This window comes from Bos indicus, chromosome 24 (genome assembly GCF_029378745.1).
Source record: "Bos indicus isolate NIAB-ARS_2022 breed Sahiwal x Tharparkar chromosome 24, NIAB-ARS_B.indTharparkar_mat_pri_1.0, whole genome shotgun sequence".
In the NCBI taxonomy this organism is placed as follows: domain Eukaryota; kingdom Metazoa; phylum Chordata; class Mammalia; order Artiodactyla; family Bovidae; genus Bos; species Bos indicus.
Window position 1 is genome coordinate 49,785,314 of NC_091783.1, and position 16,341 is coordinate 49,801,654.

The 16,341-nt window shown below is 40.3% G+C and overlaps 1 protein-coding gene across 2 annotated transcripts in view; it reads right to left on the reverse strand.

Moving 5' to 3' along the window:
* Positions 1–5,853: 5,853 nt before the first annotated feature.
* ACAA2 (acetyl-CoA acyltransferase 2) overlaps positions 5,854–16,341 on the reverse strand; it is a 34,988-nt gene continuing 24,500 nt past the window's right edge. For both annotated transcript variants that reach the window (XM_070779034.1, XM_070779033.1), the window contains 5 exons: positions 15,278–15,453; positions 13,692–13,821; positions 9,600–9,670; positions 7,438–7,592; positions 5,854–6,272 (listed from right to left, as the gene is read on the reverse strand). In XM_070779034.1, coding sequence (XP_070635135.1) covers positions 6,188–6,272; positions 7,438–7,592; positions 9,600–9,670; positions 13,692–13,821; positions 15,278–15,453 — 617 coding nt within the window. In that variant the 3' untranslated portion in view covers positions 5,854–6,187. The remainder of the gene's footprint in view (positions 6,273–7,437; positions 7,593–9,599; positions 9,671–13,691; positions 13,822–15,277; positions 15,454–16,341) is intronic.

The following is a 16,341-nucleotide window of genomic DNA, read 5'->3' on the forward strand; positions in this document are numbered from 1 at the left end:
TAATAAGTGAATACAAGCGCAGAAGAATTCCACAAAGGTCTGAGGAGAGGAGCTCGGGAGAACAGAGAATACCTGTCTTAGGAGAGCACATCTGAGACCTGACGGACAAGTGGGGAGAGTCGTGTTCTGGGAAGGCAAAGGAAACAGCACTGCAGACAGACAGGGAATCTGCCACAGTCCTGAAGGATGAGCAAGCCTCGCCTGCGAGGAGCCCAAAGAAGGAACCACGCGCGAAGCACAGGGAGCCAGAGGAACAGGCTGAGCTTAGCCAAGAGGGAAGGGGAGGCCAGATCACCGCAGGGGTTGGGGGCCCCCATGAGCAGGCCCTTGTAGGTAAGGGGTCTGGACTGTATTCCAAGTATGTGAGAAATCTGCCACGGCTTTAGAGGAAGGTGAACTAGTGTTTTTAAAAGATGCCCTGGTGACTTCTTAGAAAATGACTGAAGAGGAGCCAGAATGGAGGCAGGCTCTTGTAAAACAGGCAAGAGATTCTGGTAGCCCGGAGCAAAGCGGTGAAGGAGGAGGTGAAAGACGAAGTGAATGGATTTGAGATACATTCTGAAAGAACTAATAAAACTTGCTGTTGGACTAGATATGAGGGATGAGGGAGAGGGCAGAATCTAGGAAATTCCCAGATTCCTGACTTGACTTACTGGAACTGAGGATGGAAGGACTTGAAGGAGTTGGTTTAGTGAGAGAAGTGTCCGAAGGGCAGTTAGGTGCAGGAGTCTGGAGCAAGAGGAGACCAGTGTTGGTGGGATGAGTCTCATGACCTGGCCTGGGGTCACCACAGACAGCAGAGGTTTAGCAGCAGAACAGCTGCAAAAACAGAACAATGGGATAGTCACCTGCATACTATCTTGCAGAGTCAAAGATGAAGACAGAAAAGTTTCACTGGATTAAGCAACGTGAAGGTGGTTGGTGACATTCACAAGATCAGTGAAGTGGTAATGCCAGGTTAGCACGGTTTGAAGAATCAGTGAACTATTCATGAATTTCTTAACCACATTAGGAATAGAAGAGAACTTCCTCAATTTGATGAAGTGCACCTATCTGCCACCTAGTGTAAGGATCACACTGAATGGTGAACTAATATGAACATTTCCAAATTTGACTTTTTTCCCCTCTCAAAGGGAAAAAAGAGCTCCCAGTTCAGTTCAGTAGCTCAGTCGTGTCCAGCTCTTTGTGACCCCATAGACTGCAGCACGCCAGGTCTCCCTGTCCATCACCAACTCCCGGAGTTTACTCAAACTCATGTCCATTGAGTTGGTGATGCCATCCAACTGTCTCATCCTCTGTCGTTCCCTTCTCCTCCTGCCTTCAATCTTTCCCAGCATCAGGGTCTTTTCCAATGAGTCGGTTCGTTGCATCAGGTGGCCAAAGTATTGAAGTTTCAGCATCAGTCCTTCCAATGAACACTCAGGACTGATCTCCTTTAGGATGGACTGATTTGATCTCCTTGCTGTCCAAGGGATTCTCAAGAGTCTTCTCCAACACCACAGTTCAAAAGCATCAATTCTTCAGCGCTCAGCTTTCTTTATGGTCCAATTCTCACATCCATACATGACTACTGGAAAAACCATAGCCTTGACTAGATGGACCTTTGTTGGCAAACTAATGTCTCTGCTTTTCAGTATGCTGTCTAGGTTGGTCATAACTTTCCTTCCAAGGAGTAAGTGTCTTTTAATTTCATGGCTGCAGTCACCATCTGCAGTGATTTTGGAGCCCAGAAAAATAAAGTCAGCCACCGTTTCCACCGTTTCCCCAACTATTTGCCATGAAGTGGTGGGACCGGATGCCATGATCTTCATTTTCTGAATGTTGAGCTTTAAGCCAACTTTTTCACTCTCCACTTTCACTTTCATCAAGAGGCTCTTTAGTTCTTCTTCACTTTCTGCCATAAGGGTGGTGTCTTCTGCATATCTGAGGTTATTGCTATTTCTCCTGGCAATCTTGATTCCAGCTTGTGCTTCCTCCAGCCCAGTGTTTCTCATGATGTACTCTGCATATAAGTTAAATAAGCAGGGTGACAATATACAGCCTTGACGTACTCCTTTTCCTATTTGGAACCAGTCTGTTGTTCTATGTCCAGTTCTAACTGTTGCTTCCTGACCTGCATACAGGTTTCTCAAGTGGCAGGTCAGGTATTCCCATCTCTTTCAGAATTTTCCACAGTTTATTGTGATCTGCACAGTCAAAGGCTTTGGCATAGTCAATAAAGCAGAAACAGATGTTTTTCTGGAACTCTCTTGCTTTTTCCATGATCCAGTGGATATTAGCAATTTGATCTCTAATTCCTCTGCCTTTTCTAAAACCAGCTTGAACATTTGGAAGTTCACAGTTCATGTATTGCTGAAGACTGGCTTGGAGAATTTTGAGCATTACTTTACTACCATGTGAGATGAGTGCAATTGTGCAGTAGTTTGAACATTCTTTGGTATTGCCTTTCTTTGGGATTGGAATGAAAACGGATCTTTTCCAGTTCTGTGGCCACTGCTGAGTTTTCCAAATTTGCTGGCATATTGAGTGCAGCACTTTCACAGCATCATCTTTCAGGATTTGAAATAGCTCAACTGGAATTCCATCACCTCCACTAATTTTGTTCACAGTGATGCTTCCTAGGGACAACTTGACTACACAGTCCAGGATGTCTGGCTCTAAGTGAGTGATCACACCATTGTGATTATCTGGGTCGTGAAGATCTTTTTTGTACAGTTCTTCTGTGTATTCTTGCCATCTCTTCTTAATATCTTCTGCTTCTGTTAGGTCCATACCATTTCTGTCCTTTATTGAGCCCATCTTTGCATGAAATGTTCCCTTGGTGTCTCTAATTTTCTTGAAGAGATCTCTAGTCTTTCCCATTCTATTGTTTTCCTTTATTTCTTTGCACTGATCACTGAGGAAGGTTTCTCATCTCTCCTTGCTATTCTTTGGAAATCTGCATTCAAATGGGTATATCTTTCCTTTTCTCCTTTGTTTTTTGGTTCTCTTCTCTTCACAGCTATTTGTAAGTCCTCCTCAGACAGCCATTTTGCCTTTTTGCATTTCTTTTTCTTGGGGATGGTCTTGATCCCTGTCTCCTGTACAATGTCACGAACCTCGTCCATAGTTCATCAGGCATGCTGCCTATCAGATCTCGTCCCTTAAATCTATTTCTCACTTCCACTGTATAATCATAAGGGATTTGATTTAGGTCATACCTGAATGGTCTAGTGGTTTCCCCAATGCAAAAAGGTGATAAAAAATAATGAGATGTTATCTATATGAGTAGAACTAATAATACAAAGGTCTGGTAAGCTGACTAGATACATAATACCCCAAAACTGTTCTTTAGCAATGTCCAAGTAGAAAAAAAAAAAAACCTCATAAAACTACACAAGACCTTCATGGGAGAAAGCAATAAACCTTTGCACTTTACAGGTGGATTGAGGGTTAAAGCAGGATTTTTCAACAGCAGCTCTCTCGAAACTTTGGGCTTGATAATTTTGCTGCAGAGACTTCATCTGTGTTGCAAGATGTTTAGTTAGCAGCAGCCCTGGCCTCCACCCTCTAGATGCCGGTAGCACCCCCTCCCCAATCATGACAACCAACACGTTTCCAGACACTGCCACATGTCCCCTGGGGAGGTATGTGGAGGACAGCACATAATTTAGGTAAACTAGGAAAGCTGAAGAAGGGGGGATGAAATCCAGGCAAAAGTTTGGTCTCTTCAGTTAATGGCTTTAAATTTTAGCATTAAGTCATTGGTTTATAGTAGCTACGTTCTACTGACTCTGTTTCCTCATTTTAGTTAGCTAGTGTAATAGACATTAATGACAACATTTCCTTCTGACTGCTGGGAAGTGTTGGTGAGGTGCACGAGAAGAGGCATAGTATGCCTTCTTCTGAGCCTTGACTTGCAGCCTTTCTCAACCCCACATATTGTCATTTACAGATCTGGTCCTTAAAATGAACCCAAATTTTCTTTAAGGAAGCTATGCTCCCACTCAAATGTATTTGAAAAGTTATAATACATAATCAGCACTGTCTTTATCCAAGGGAAAAATCAAGCTAATATGATATCATTTATTAACATCAAGACTAAATTCGGTAATTTTGCTCCTTTGGGCATTTATCTCATAATGAATTATGAATATCACTTAACATACAAATTGAACTGACTTCCAAAATAATTTTTAAAAATATAAGCCAGCTCAACAACAATAAAAAATAATTCAACTTAAAAAATGAGAAAAGGACTTAAAATAGGTATTACTCTAAAAAGGATAGCTGAATGGCCAACAAGCACAGGAAAAGATGCTCAATATCACTAATAATCAGGGAGAAGCAACTCAAACCACTGTGAGATATCAGCTCACATTCATTAAGATGGCTATTATAATAAACAAACAGAAAACAGCAATTATTGGTGAGGATGTGGAAAAATTTAAAGCCTTGTGCTTTAGTGGTGGAAACATAAAATGGTACAGCTGCTATGGAAAACAGGATAGCAATTCCCTGAAACCTTACAACCAGAATTGTCAAGTGACTCAAGAACCCAGCAAGACCACACCTGCACAGTGTGTGTGTGTGTTAGTCGCTCAGTCGTGTCCAACTCTTTGCAACCCCATGGACTGCAGCGTGCCAGGCTCCTCTGTCCACGGGGATTCTCCAGCTAAGAATACTGGAGAGGGTTGCCATGCTCTCCTCCAGGGGATCTTCCTGACCGAGCGATCAAACTCAGATCTTCTGCACTGTAGGCATATTCTGTACCATCTGATCTGCCAGGGAAGCCCCAGAATACTGGAGTGGGTTGTCATGCCCTTCTCCAGGGGATATTCCTGACCCAGGAATCAAACCAGGGTCTCCTGCATTACAGGTGGACTTTACCAGCTGAGCCACCAGGGACGCTCACTATGTTTAGAGCAGCTTTATTCACAACAGCCAAGAGGTGGCTTCCCTTGTGGCTCAGCTGGTAAAGAATCTGCCCACAGTGTTCGATCCCAGACTTGGGTTTGATCCCTGGGTTGGGGAGATCCCCTGGAGAAGGGAAGGCTACCCACTCCAGTATTCTGGCCTGGAGAATTCTATGGACTGTATAGTACATGGGGTCTCAAAGAGTTGGACACAACTGAGCAATTTTCACTTTCACTTTCAAGCAGTGGCAGCAACCCACCTGCCATCAATGGATGAGAGAAAAAACAAAATCTAGTATAATAGAATATATAATGGAATATTATTCAGCCTTGAAAAAGAAGAAAATTCTGATAGGTGCTATAACATGCATGATTCTTGAGAACATTATGCTAAGTGCAATAAGCCAGGCACAAAAGGACAAATTTTGTATGATTCCACTTATATGGTGCTTCCCTGGCGGCTCAGAGAGTAAACTATCTGCCATATAGTGTGGGAGACCTGGGCTCAATCCCTGGGTTGGGAAGATCCCTGGGGGAGGGCATGGCAACCTACTCCAGTATTCTTGCCTGGAGAATCCCCATGGACAGAGGAGCCTGGTGGGCTACAGTCCATGGGGTCGCCAAGAGTTGGACATGACTGAGCAACTAAGCACCACTTATACGAGGTACCTACTGGAGTCAAATTCATAGGACAAAAAGCAGAATGGTGGTTGCCAAGGGCTGCAGAGAGGACAGAACAGGGAGCTGTTGTTTAACGGGTGTAGAGTTTCAGTTCTACAAGATGAAAAGAGCTCTGGAGATCGATGGATAGTAGTGATGGCCACACAACAATGTGAATGTATTTAATGCCACTGAAGTGTGTGCTCAAAAACGATTAAGACGGTACATTTTATGTTATATGTATTTTACCTCAATTAAAACTTTAGAAAAATAAAAGAAATAACAGGAAAGGATTAGCTGAAGTTAAGGCACTATTTATTCAATTTCCCTGCAATCATATTATTTAAGGTGTAAGTGATGGTTATTTGGCAAGAATACAATTCCCTTTAAAGCCTACATTAGTTGGATTTCAGTTCAGAAATGCTGCATATTTGGTACAAATTTGAGAGAATTTATTCTGGCATGGGCTCTTGTTTATGATAAATGGGTCTCTGCTTTACCATGCCTTGCCCAAACCCAGTCACTCTCAGTGCAGAGCATGGCTGGCTTTGCATCTGCTCTGAAGGTCACCTGGTTCACTGTGGCCTAGTCAAGTCATGTGAGCATGGACCAGGGCAGGCTGCCTGCTCTTCTCAGGCTGTGTTCTCGATGATGACCGCAATTCCTTGGCCACCTCCAATGCAGGCTGATCCTACAGCATATTTTCCACCCCGACGCCTGAGAAAGAAAGCAGTGGCTGAAAACTAGTTGAATAAAGAATGTACAGAATTAGATAATCAATTAAATAGAATTTATAATGGTCACATTTGCAATATTCATTCTTGTTCAGCTCATCAGCTCAATGTTTTCTCCAGTCCTCAATATTGGGGAAAAGAGGAGAAAGGATTTGGAAAGCTGAGTATTCTTACTTTTAAAAGTGTAGTAACACAGAAGATGGAGGTAGAAAAAACATAAAACAGGAGGTAACTAGAATGGGCTGGTAGTTGAAGAAGGGGGAGTAAATATTAATATTCAGCCTCCTTGATTTATTTGTTTTAGATTTTTATGGACCTTAGAATAAGTATAATTACTGAAGTTTGTCTGTTTGAAAGGTCAGATAGTTTAGAAATATTTCATGTCCCTTTCATAAAAATTAAGACTCCTTTAAAGTACCATCCACTGTAATTCTTCAGTCCTGATAGAGTGACCTTGAGAAACCATCCAGGAATTATTTTTTGTGCAATCAGTCACTCATTTCAACCCAATTATTGAGTGAAACAGGAGTCCTATTTACCCTAATGTCACAGGGAGCCAGAGTGATTTTCAAGCCTGGCATATTTGGTTTTGTTTCCAATTTTCCTACTAACAGAACAAAATGGCCCAAAAGACACGGTACAGAAGGAGAAACTCTTCTGTTAAAACTGCAAAGTATCAAATGCACAGAAGGCTGGAGCCCTGGAAACAGTGAAGGAAAAACTTAGACCCCAATTGTCAGTTTGCTTAGGTTTCTTAAAGGACAGCATCTTGATCAGCACTTTGTTTTCTGAAATAATTGTGTCTTACTCCTGTAACTAGCACTAGAATGCAAGTGCCCTGAGAGCAGGGCCTCATTATGGGCTCCCTGCTGTGCACCGGGGTGGGCCGCACGAACACTGGGCCCCCAGTGAACTCGTGCCAAGTGGCTACTCGGCCCATGCGGGGAAGAGCCAGTGTCACAAGAGTGGACACCAACAAATCAACTGTGAAATGAAATGTGAAGAAGGGGTGCGCAAATCACGGAGAAAAGCAGGGCAAGGGGCTATGAGGAAGAATGGGCAAATGCTGGATTGTTCTGGGGAAACCTAAATTCATGCATTTACACAAAAGACAGCAAATCTGAAAACCAACAATTTCTAGCACGTACCTTAATTCATGAACCAGGTGTGCAGTAATTCTTGACCCAGATCCTGCTAATGGGTGACCCAAAGCAATGGCCCCTCCATTCACATTGGTCTTACTTGGGTCAAGATTCAAACTCTTTTCAACTGCCAAGTACTGAGGAGCAAAAGCTTCATTCACCTTTAAAACAATCAAAACACTTAATAAAAATCCTTATTCACAAACTTATTTTTAACCGAGAACTGTCCAGTCCTAATGATTGCTAACTTTCCTGTTTTTTTTCCCTACTTAAATTACCTTGCAAGGTTATTTTATCTTCAATCATTCTTCATAAATGGGTGTATTTACTAAGCGATACTTTAAGTGTTAACGCATCCCTTAGAGTGGCAGTCCCCAACCTTTTTGGCACCAGGGACCAGTTTCATGGACTGGAGGTGGGGGTGGGGATGGTTTTGGGATAATTCAAGTGCATTGCCATTTATTGTGCACTTTACTTCTAGTATTATCATCAGCTCCACCACAGATCACTCAACACTAGATCCTGGAGGTTGGGGACCTCTGCCTTAAAGGAATCCTCAGTGATACTACACATGGATCCTGGACTGGAAGCAATGGGGTACTATAGAAAACCCATAGGTTCTAGAGCCAGATGGATAGTTCAAATCTTGGCTGTATGCATGTTCTTTAAATTCTCTTGACACTCAACTTTCTTCACTGGTAAAATGTGACTGTTGTATCATCTTAAGAGTTACTGTTAATGTTAAATGAAATCATGGGTATTAAGTGTTTAGTGTATTATCTGTACAAGCAAATATTCAATAAATACTTGCTCTTATTATTACTACTAACCCATATTACTAGCCATACTTCCAAGAAGAAACTGATAGACAATAAAGAATAAACCTGCAGAGCCAGACACCTGAGAGGAATAGTTACCATGTTGAAACACGGCCAGAACTAGAAAGTTTCATATTGTTGCATTGCACTTAACAAGGCTGGCCAAGAGCATTACCTTATTTCATGTTTACAGAATTATATTTTCACATGATCTCAGCAGAGAATTTTATAGAGAAGGATACTGATTTTTAAAAAGGCAGCTTTTCCAGGGCTGGGATAAAAATCTACCCTTGTGTTCTCTCCTACTATATTTTGTGCTCTCCCGAGATGGTGCTTTACTTTCCTTAGATCCAACATTTATTTTTCCATTTTATATAGTCACGAGGTACTGAGAGACCTAGAGTATGCTGTGAAACTAGGCTTTTGAACCCAGGAAAAACTATCTCATGATCATCAAAAGTCTCAAAGACAATCACATCAGGGTATGGAAAGGCATATCCTTGAGTGTTTACACATCTATAAATGCTGATGAACATCTCTACAGAGATGAATATTTTCAAGGTTTAAGTGTGAAATCTGAAGTCAGAAATTCAGTGGTACTTATTTGCTAATATAAATATAGTAATTAAGCAGCTTAATTACCTAAAATGTTCAAATACTTCCCAAATGCCGAATGTATATAACCCATCTTTAAGCATATTCTTAATCCTTTCTTTTAATTGTACTAAACATTTAAGATGCTTTTGTTCTAACATAAAGAAATCACTCTCCCAATAAATCTAAGTTTCCAGTGCCAAAAATTATGACAGATGCATTCCAAATCAACCCACAACAGTGGTGTAAAAGCCAAACCTAAGTTTTGGGGTTGGGGTTGGGTTCTGTTAACTTGGCAGAAGTGTAAGAAACTTAGATTTGGGGTTAGATTATTGTTTTTCTATTAGGTCAATTTTTTTTACCTGTATTTTTCTACTTTAATCCATAAAATAAAGTTATTTATTTCTCACCCACCTTAACAAACATTCAATTCAGTTCAATAGGCACATTAATAGTCTAAAATGTATTATTAATAGCAGAATCTTACAAGGTCATAAAAAGTACCCAAGAATTATACTTTAGTAGAGGAAAAAAGGCCCTTTGAATTATTCAGATATAAATACAGCATTTTAATAAGGTAGGGCCTGATTATCTGTCAACACAGGCACACAATGAAAGTAATACTTGTTTAGATTCACATCATTTGGAAACTTTAAAGGTACTAAAACATAAAGACCTATAAAAATCGAACTAAAGCCATCTGTGCTATAGAAGTTGACGGCTTATTCCATGTTGTGAAAAATGTAGAACACTTACTTCTACCAAATCCATATCCTTAAGACTCAGCCCTGTTTTCTTCAGTGCTCCACTGATAGCAGGGACAGGACCTGTATTAGAACAAAAACCAATTTCATCTTGTAAATATCAAATTTCTCCTTTTTTACTAAACAGGTAAGTAAGGAGGAAATAATGTGACAGTAACTAAAAATCTTGCTACCCTGATAGCCCACAATATTAAATGACATGACAGTAAGAAACAGAAAATGGGACAAGGATGAAAAGCTGTTCATGCAAATTGTAGACGAGAGACTTAACATGAAAAATTCTACCATAAATGACCTTAAGAGTTCAAACAGCCCAAGGAGTGAGGTTTTGTATAGACGGTTTGTTAAAATGTATCTTATTTTTTTTAACTTTAGTTTTTAAAAAAAGTTTTGGCCGCTCAGTGCAACTGGCACAGGGATCTTAATTCCCTAAAGAGGGATCAAAACCAGGCCACCGCAGCGAAAGCACCAAGTCCTAACTACTGGACTGCCAGGGAATTCCCATGTATAGATAGTTCTTAATACCAAATGCCAAGGCAAACTGAGTACTCTCCTGGAATACAAATCATACATTCCCAGTAGAGAAGTGACTGTGGCTATGCTCTGAATTTTCAGGCCCGTTTTGGACAAAAGGCAAGAAATAGCACTGGTATCTCCACATGGGCACACCAAGATAAAAAGCTACCAGGCACTTCAGGGAAAAGATAGCTAAAGCAAGGAGATGTTTGTAACCCCAACAGGAGGCAGAGATTCAAAATAAAACATAACTCTCACTGAAGAAATGCAAATCCACCTTTAAAAACTTTGGAAATAAACTCTAAGTCCCAGATTTCTGATGATCACTAATGACAGTTCAATTTTGTTGTTCAGTCGTTAAGTCGCATCTGACTCTTTGCAACCCCATGGACTGCAGCACACCAGGCTTCTTCGTCCTTCTTTATTTCCTGGAGTTTGCTCAAATTCAGGTCTACTGAGTCGGTGATGCTATCTAACTATCTCATCTTCTGCTGCTCCCTTCTCCTTCTGCCCTCAATCTTTCCCAGCATCAGGGTCTTTTCCATTGAGTCAGTTCTTCACATCAGGTGGCCAAAGTATTGGACCCTATTTTTAATATTGCTCATAATTTTAAGTAAATTGATATTTCTTTCCAAAATATAAAAAATCTGGCTAGGGATGATTATCTACTTCTCTATCCTCCCTTAGAGAATAAAACTTCCATAAACATCTAAAAAGAAAAATATGTGGTGTTTTGTTGAATTCAAGTAGTCAAACATTTTATAACAAGCTTCACAAACATATGTAAGGTAAAATGGGAAATCAGTCTTCACAAGAAAAGCATAACACAATCTAAATATAATAATTAATTTGGTCACCTAGTTAAAAAGCTTCTTGGACAATTATCTGTTGATGGGTAGGGCTACCAAAAAATGCTTTCCAATTTAAAGCATCAGTTCTATATGGGCTACTGATTTAATATAGAATCTAATTCCAGATTCTCTTTGTATCTTTAAGACATGAAAATGGATAGATAGTCAGTAGCAGAGCATCGATTATCCAGCACGGTCAGGGGATGCAGTACCCACAGGTGTGAAAGCTACACACAACTAAAAGCTGAGGATGTAAAACCACTGTTCATACCTCCCTGCCTTCATAATCATGACTAAATGTGTTAGTATTAACTTAGAATTGTTATAGTCAATTTTAACAATATGCTAGGCTACAAGCTAATTTTTAAAGGACTGTTTCCCTACCACTTTGCTATTTACTGGGCCTTAGGAAGGTATAGTAGTTTTGCTGGGAAAAGGACACCTTATTTCTAGTAATGGCTCCTACCACTAATAGCTGTGTAACCCTTGGGTACCTTTGGTAGCTATAAGCTTCTCATCCAAAGTGCTTTGAGCTGGTTTTTAACCCGTTACTTTTAAGGATATCTTTCTACAAATGAAGCCCAATAACAGGTAAAGCTATAGCTGTCCCAGTTGAAGAGGCTCAAAGTTCCATGTACCCATCCCCTATCACTGCCTCTCATGGGGAGGTCCAGGGAGCACTGCTTCTCCATAACTGTGTCCTTCCTTGGAACCATTAATTGCGCCCTTCAATTCCTGGCTTTCCACCTTTTTATGGATCTGTACCTACTGGGCAGGGCTAAGCATTGCTATATGTTGAATAACTGCATAACTGGAGAACAACTGTTCTTAGAATTTGGATTGATGAATCAATCTCCACCACATACTCAATAATCTACTCTCCCTTATTTATTCAGCTGTGCATTTCATGCAGTTACCTTGTTTGGCCCCATATTACACCTGAGAGATGAGCTATTTAGGTGAGGCGGAGGACATCATATGGTGTGGGACAGAGCTCTGTCCCAACCCTGAGGAAAATTAGAATTCTTCCACAATGGCATTTATTGTATACTACAGGGCAAATATTCAGGCCCAAGAATAGAAGGAAAAAAACCTAAACTTTCTTGTTCACTGACCATGTCAATGTATCAGAAACTCTTAAGAGAGGTTAAACTGAAAACTGTAAAATAACTACTTATCTATATCAAATAAATATGGTTGATCATCAAAACCAGCTATACACTGAAAAAAACCCATATTCCACGATTCTACCTGGACTTACTAGATCAAACAAAATTTTGAGGTGGACTGGGGTTATGGTTAGATTTTGATCATCATTTGAGGTTGGGAACTACTGCCATAAATACCAAAATGATAAATGCCATACCAATACACAGATGTTTAATTTTAAAAGCTATCTTTCATTTCTAAGACAAAAGTTGTACTTTGTTGACAGTAGGTAGCTAAAAGTTAGTAAGTTTTTAAGACCATAATAAAGAAAAAACAAATGACTTTTAACAGATGGTTCCAAAGCTTGCAGTTCTGGTTGACATAATTTACAACACAGTGAAAAATGACAAGGTATGGACATGCCAGCTTTCTTTCTGAGGAATTCTGTACAGAGATGAATCTCTCAAGGACACAGCAACAAACATGGCTGGTATTAATTTAGTCCCAAATCAACATAAGTGATTTTTATCTGAGTAGCACCTAGAGGCTTATACTGAAGGATTTCTGAGAAGGCAGGCTGAAAATAGGTGATCTCCCTTTAAATCTTAGGACCTACTTCAAAAACCCATTTAGTTAGTCAAAAAAGGCCTAAGTATATAGGAAAATCTTTTGGCTCACCAAAAATCTGAATCTATAACCTAGGGCAGGCTTTTTCTTGGGGTATGAAGGTATAGGTGGGATAGATCAAAGCCAATTTTATTTTTGTGAGGCACATAATTGGCTCCCTGTCTCCCCAGAGAATGATGCAGGAACTATTAAAATTCAGTATTATCTACAGTTCCTAGGAGTGTATCCAGCAAAAAGTTTTTTGTTTTCCTTCTAATTCATATTTTTGGAGCCAAGACTATACATATTCGTAGGGAGCTCCAAATTTTCTCCTGCTAGTATTCTGCCAATTGAGATGCACTGTTTAGAATTCTTCATTTTCCTATGAAGTCATAGATAGGCCAGGTGCATTATTTCTTTGACTTCCTGAGGCAACAGAGGGAAAAGAGCACTGGGACAAGACTTGGATTCACACCCCCATTTCATCACTTACTGCTTTTGAACTTTAAAAGACCATCCCCCCAAGCCTCAGTTTTTCTATTCACAAAGAAATCTCACTAGGGTTGTGGGAAGATTAAATGAGCTACATGTAAAATCACATGTAAAACACCCAGCGGGGTCGTATCTTCTCTACTTCGTCCCATGATCTCTCCCATCTCCCATTTTTGTCTGTCTTGTCATTACCTTGTAATGCTTCTCTGTTGTTTACTGTGTGTTAATTTTATATATTTTAAATGGACAACATGACACGATTATTGCCCACAAGGAGTCTACATGGTCTTGGTCTTCCCGTTGTGTCAAGCATAGCTTTTCATAAAGATGGGTTGTTTAAATGACTGATGACCAATTTCCTCTTCCCCAAAAGTGACCTTGAATGTGGCTACTGTTTCAGGAATCTGAATGCCAAAGGAGATTTATCTCCAGAAACATAACCGAACCAATTTGTATCACTATAAACTTACCAATACCCATGATAGTGGGATCACATCCAGACACAAAATAGCCCACAATTCTTGCCAGTGGTGTGAAGTTATGTTTTTTAACAGCATCTTCACTAGCTATGATAACAGCTCCAGCACCATCGGAAACCCCCTTGGAAACAAACACATGATTAACTAGAGGATAGAAGAATATAGTTCATCAAGCTTTGAGCTAATGGAGTGCTGTTAGCATTATGGCAACATATAGGAAGCAGCCCCATAATCTGGAACACAAGTAGCACTAGTGATAAACTGCTGTATTAAAGAGATTGTCTCAGGCACAGAACACGAGCTCACTAAGCGGAACAGGAAAGAATGTAAAGGAAAAGCTTATATCCTGATGTGGGTAGATTTAAGAAGAAATCTGATGAGGTGCACACATGAGGAAGAAAAAGTAAAATAATAAACCAGGTAGATTTCACTGTACAGCACATGGAACTCGGCTCCATGTCATGTGGCAGCCTGGATGGGAGGGGAGTTTGGGGGAGAATGGATACATGTATCTGTACGGCTGAGTCCCTTTGCTGTTCACCTGAAACTATCTCAACATTGTTTGCTAGTTGGCTACAGATCAGATCAGATCAGTCGCTCACTTGTGCCTGACTCTTTGTGACCCAGTGAATCGCAGCACGCCAGGCCTCCCTGTCCATCACCAACTCCCAGAGTTCACTGAGACTCACGTCCATCGAGTCAGTGATGCCATCCAGCCATCTCATCCTCTGTCATCCCCTTCTCCTCCTGCCCCCAATCCCTCCCAGCATCAGTCTTTTCCAATGAGTCAACTCTTCGCATGAGGTGGCCAAAGTACTGGAGTTTCAGCTTTAGTATCATTCCTTCCAAAGAAATCCCAGGGCTGATCTCCTTCAGAATGGACTGGTTGGATCTCCTTGCAGTCCAAGGGACTCTCAAGAGTCTTCTCCAACACCACAGTTCAAAAGCATCAATTCTTCGGCGCTCAGCCTTCTTCACAGTCCAACTTTCACATCCATACATGACCACAGGAAAAACCATAGCCTTGACTAGACGAACCTTTGTGGGCAAAGTAATGTCTCTGCTTTTGAATATGCTATCTAGGTTGGTCTTAACTTTCCTTCCAAGGAGTAAGCATCTTTTAATTTCATAGCTGCAGTCACCATCTGTAGTGATTTTGGAGCCCCCAAAAATAAAGTCTGACACTGTTTCCACTGTTTCCCCATCTATTTCCCATGAAGTGGTGGGACCGGATGCCATGATCTTCGTTTTCTGAATGTTGAGCTTTAAGCTAACGTTTTCACTCTCCACTTTCACTTTCATCAAGAGGCTTTTGAGTTCCTCTTATAAAAAGTTAAAAAAAGAAAAAGGTAGATTTCCTTCTAACAGTCTGAAAAGACTAAGAAATTGGCAGAGTATTATATAAGGGTCCCCTAATTTATTTTGGAGTATGAAAACCCAAATTAACAGAATATGAACACTACTAGCTTAGGCTAAGTAACTAAAGATCAGCATGAAAAGCATCTAAAAGATATTGCCTGATCAGTCTGCAGTGAACACAGTAAGAAGAGTTCAAGGTAGGCCCAGGTGCTACCTACCGACGCATTCCCTGCAGTAACGGTTCCTTCTTTCTTGAACACTGGAGGAAGTTTATTTAACTGCTCCATGGTTGTTTGGGGCCGAGGATGTTCATCTACTTGCATTGTCTGTTTTCCTTTCCTTGTCTTCACCTCAACTGGTGCCATCTCATTATCAAAGTAGCCAGCATCATTAGCTAAAATAGTAGAAAGACTGTTCATAAGAATGGGGAGAAAAAAAGAACATAAACTAGAAAAATGAAATCAAATATATCCTTCAATTTAATTTCTGTTCTGTCCTTTCCTCTCAGTCTACTTTAATATAAGCTTTTATTACTTACATAACTTACCTTGTCTATTGGAGGATTTAATATACTGTCACCTATGCAGATACATTCTGTAATATTACAATTTTGACATTTGTTTTACTACAACATTTTTTATAAGGTACTGCTAGATTATTAGTGTTTGTCTGCTACCTACAGATGTAGTGACATCAAATGGATTTAATGCCCTTTTTTAACTTCTCTGGGTGAGATACGAAATAGTTTAAAAAGTTACCAAGTTGTACTAATACTGATAGTCTACAAGAATGTACACTTAAAGTTTTACTAAGAGGATAGATCTCATGTTAACTGTTTTTAGCACAATAAGGAAAAAGGTTACCAAGTTATCTATGTCACCAAGTCATTTATCACTGAAATTTAATGACAGGCAATGTGAAGAAATTATATGTGCTATTACTAACACAGTTCTAAGTAAAACAGCTTATCTACTTCCAACCCCATTGACTGGAGTGGACGATAGTTAATCTAAAGCTTCAGAAACAGAGTAAGTCAGGAATGCATGCATGCTCAGTCACTCAGTAGTGTCTGATTCTTTGCAACCCCATGAACTGCAGCCCTCTAGGCTCCTCTATCCTTGGCTTTTCCAGGTAAGAATACTGGAGTGGGTTGCCATTTCCTCCTCCAGGGGACCTTCCCAACCCAGGGATTGAACTCAGGTCTCCTGCACTGGCAGGTGACTCTTTACCACTGAGTTACCTGGGGAGCCCAAGTAAGAAATAATACCACCTTAAAGTTGAT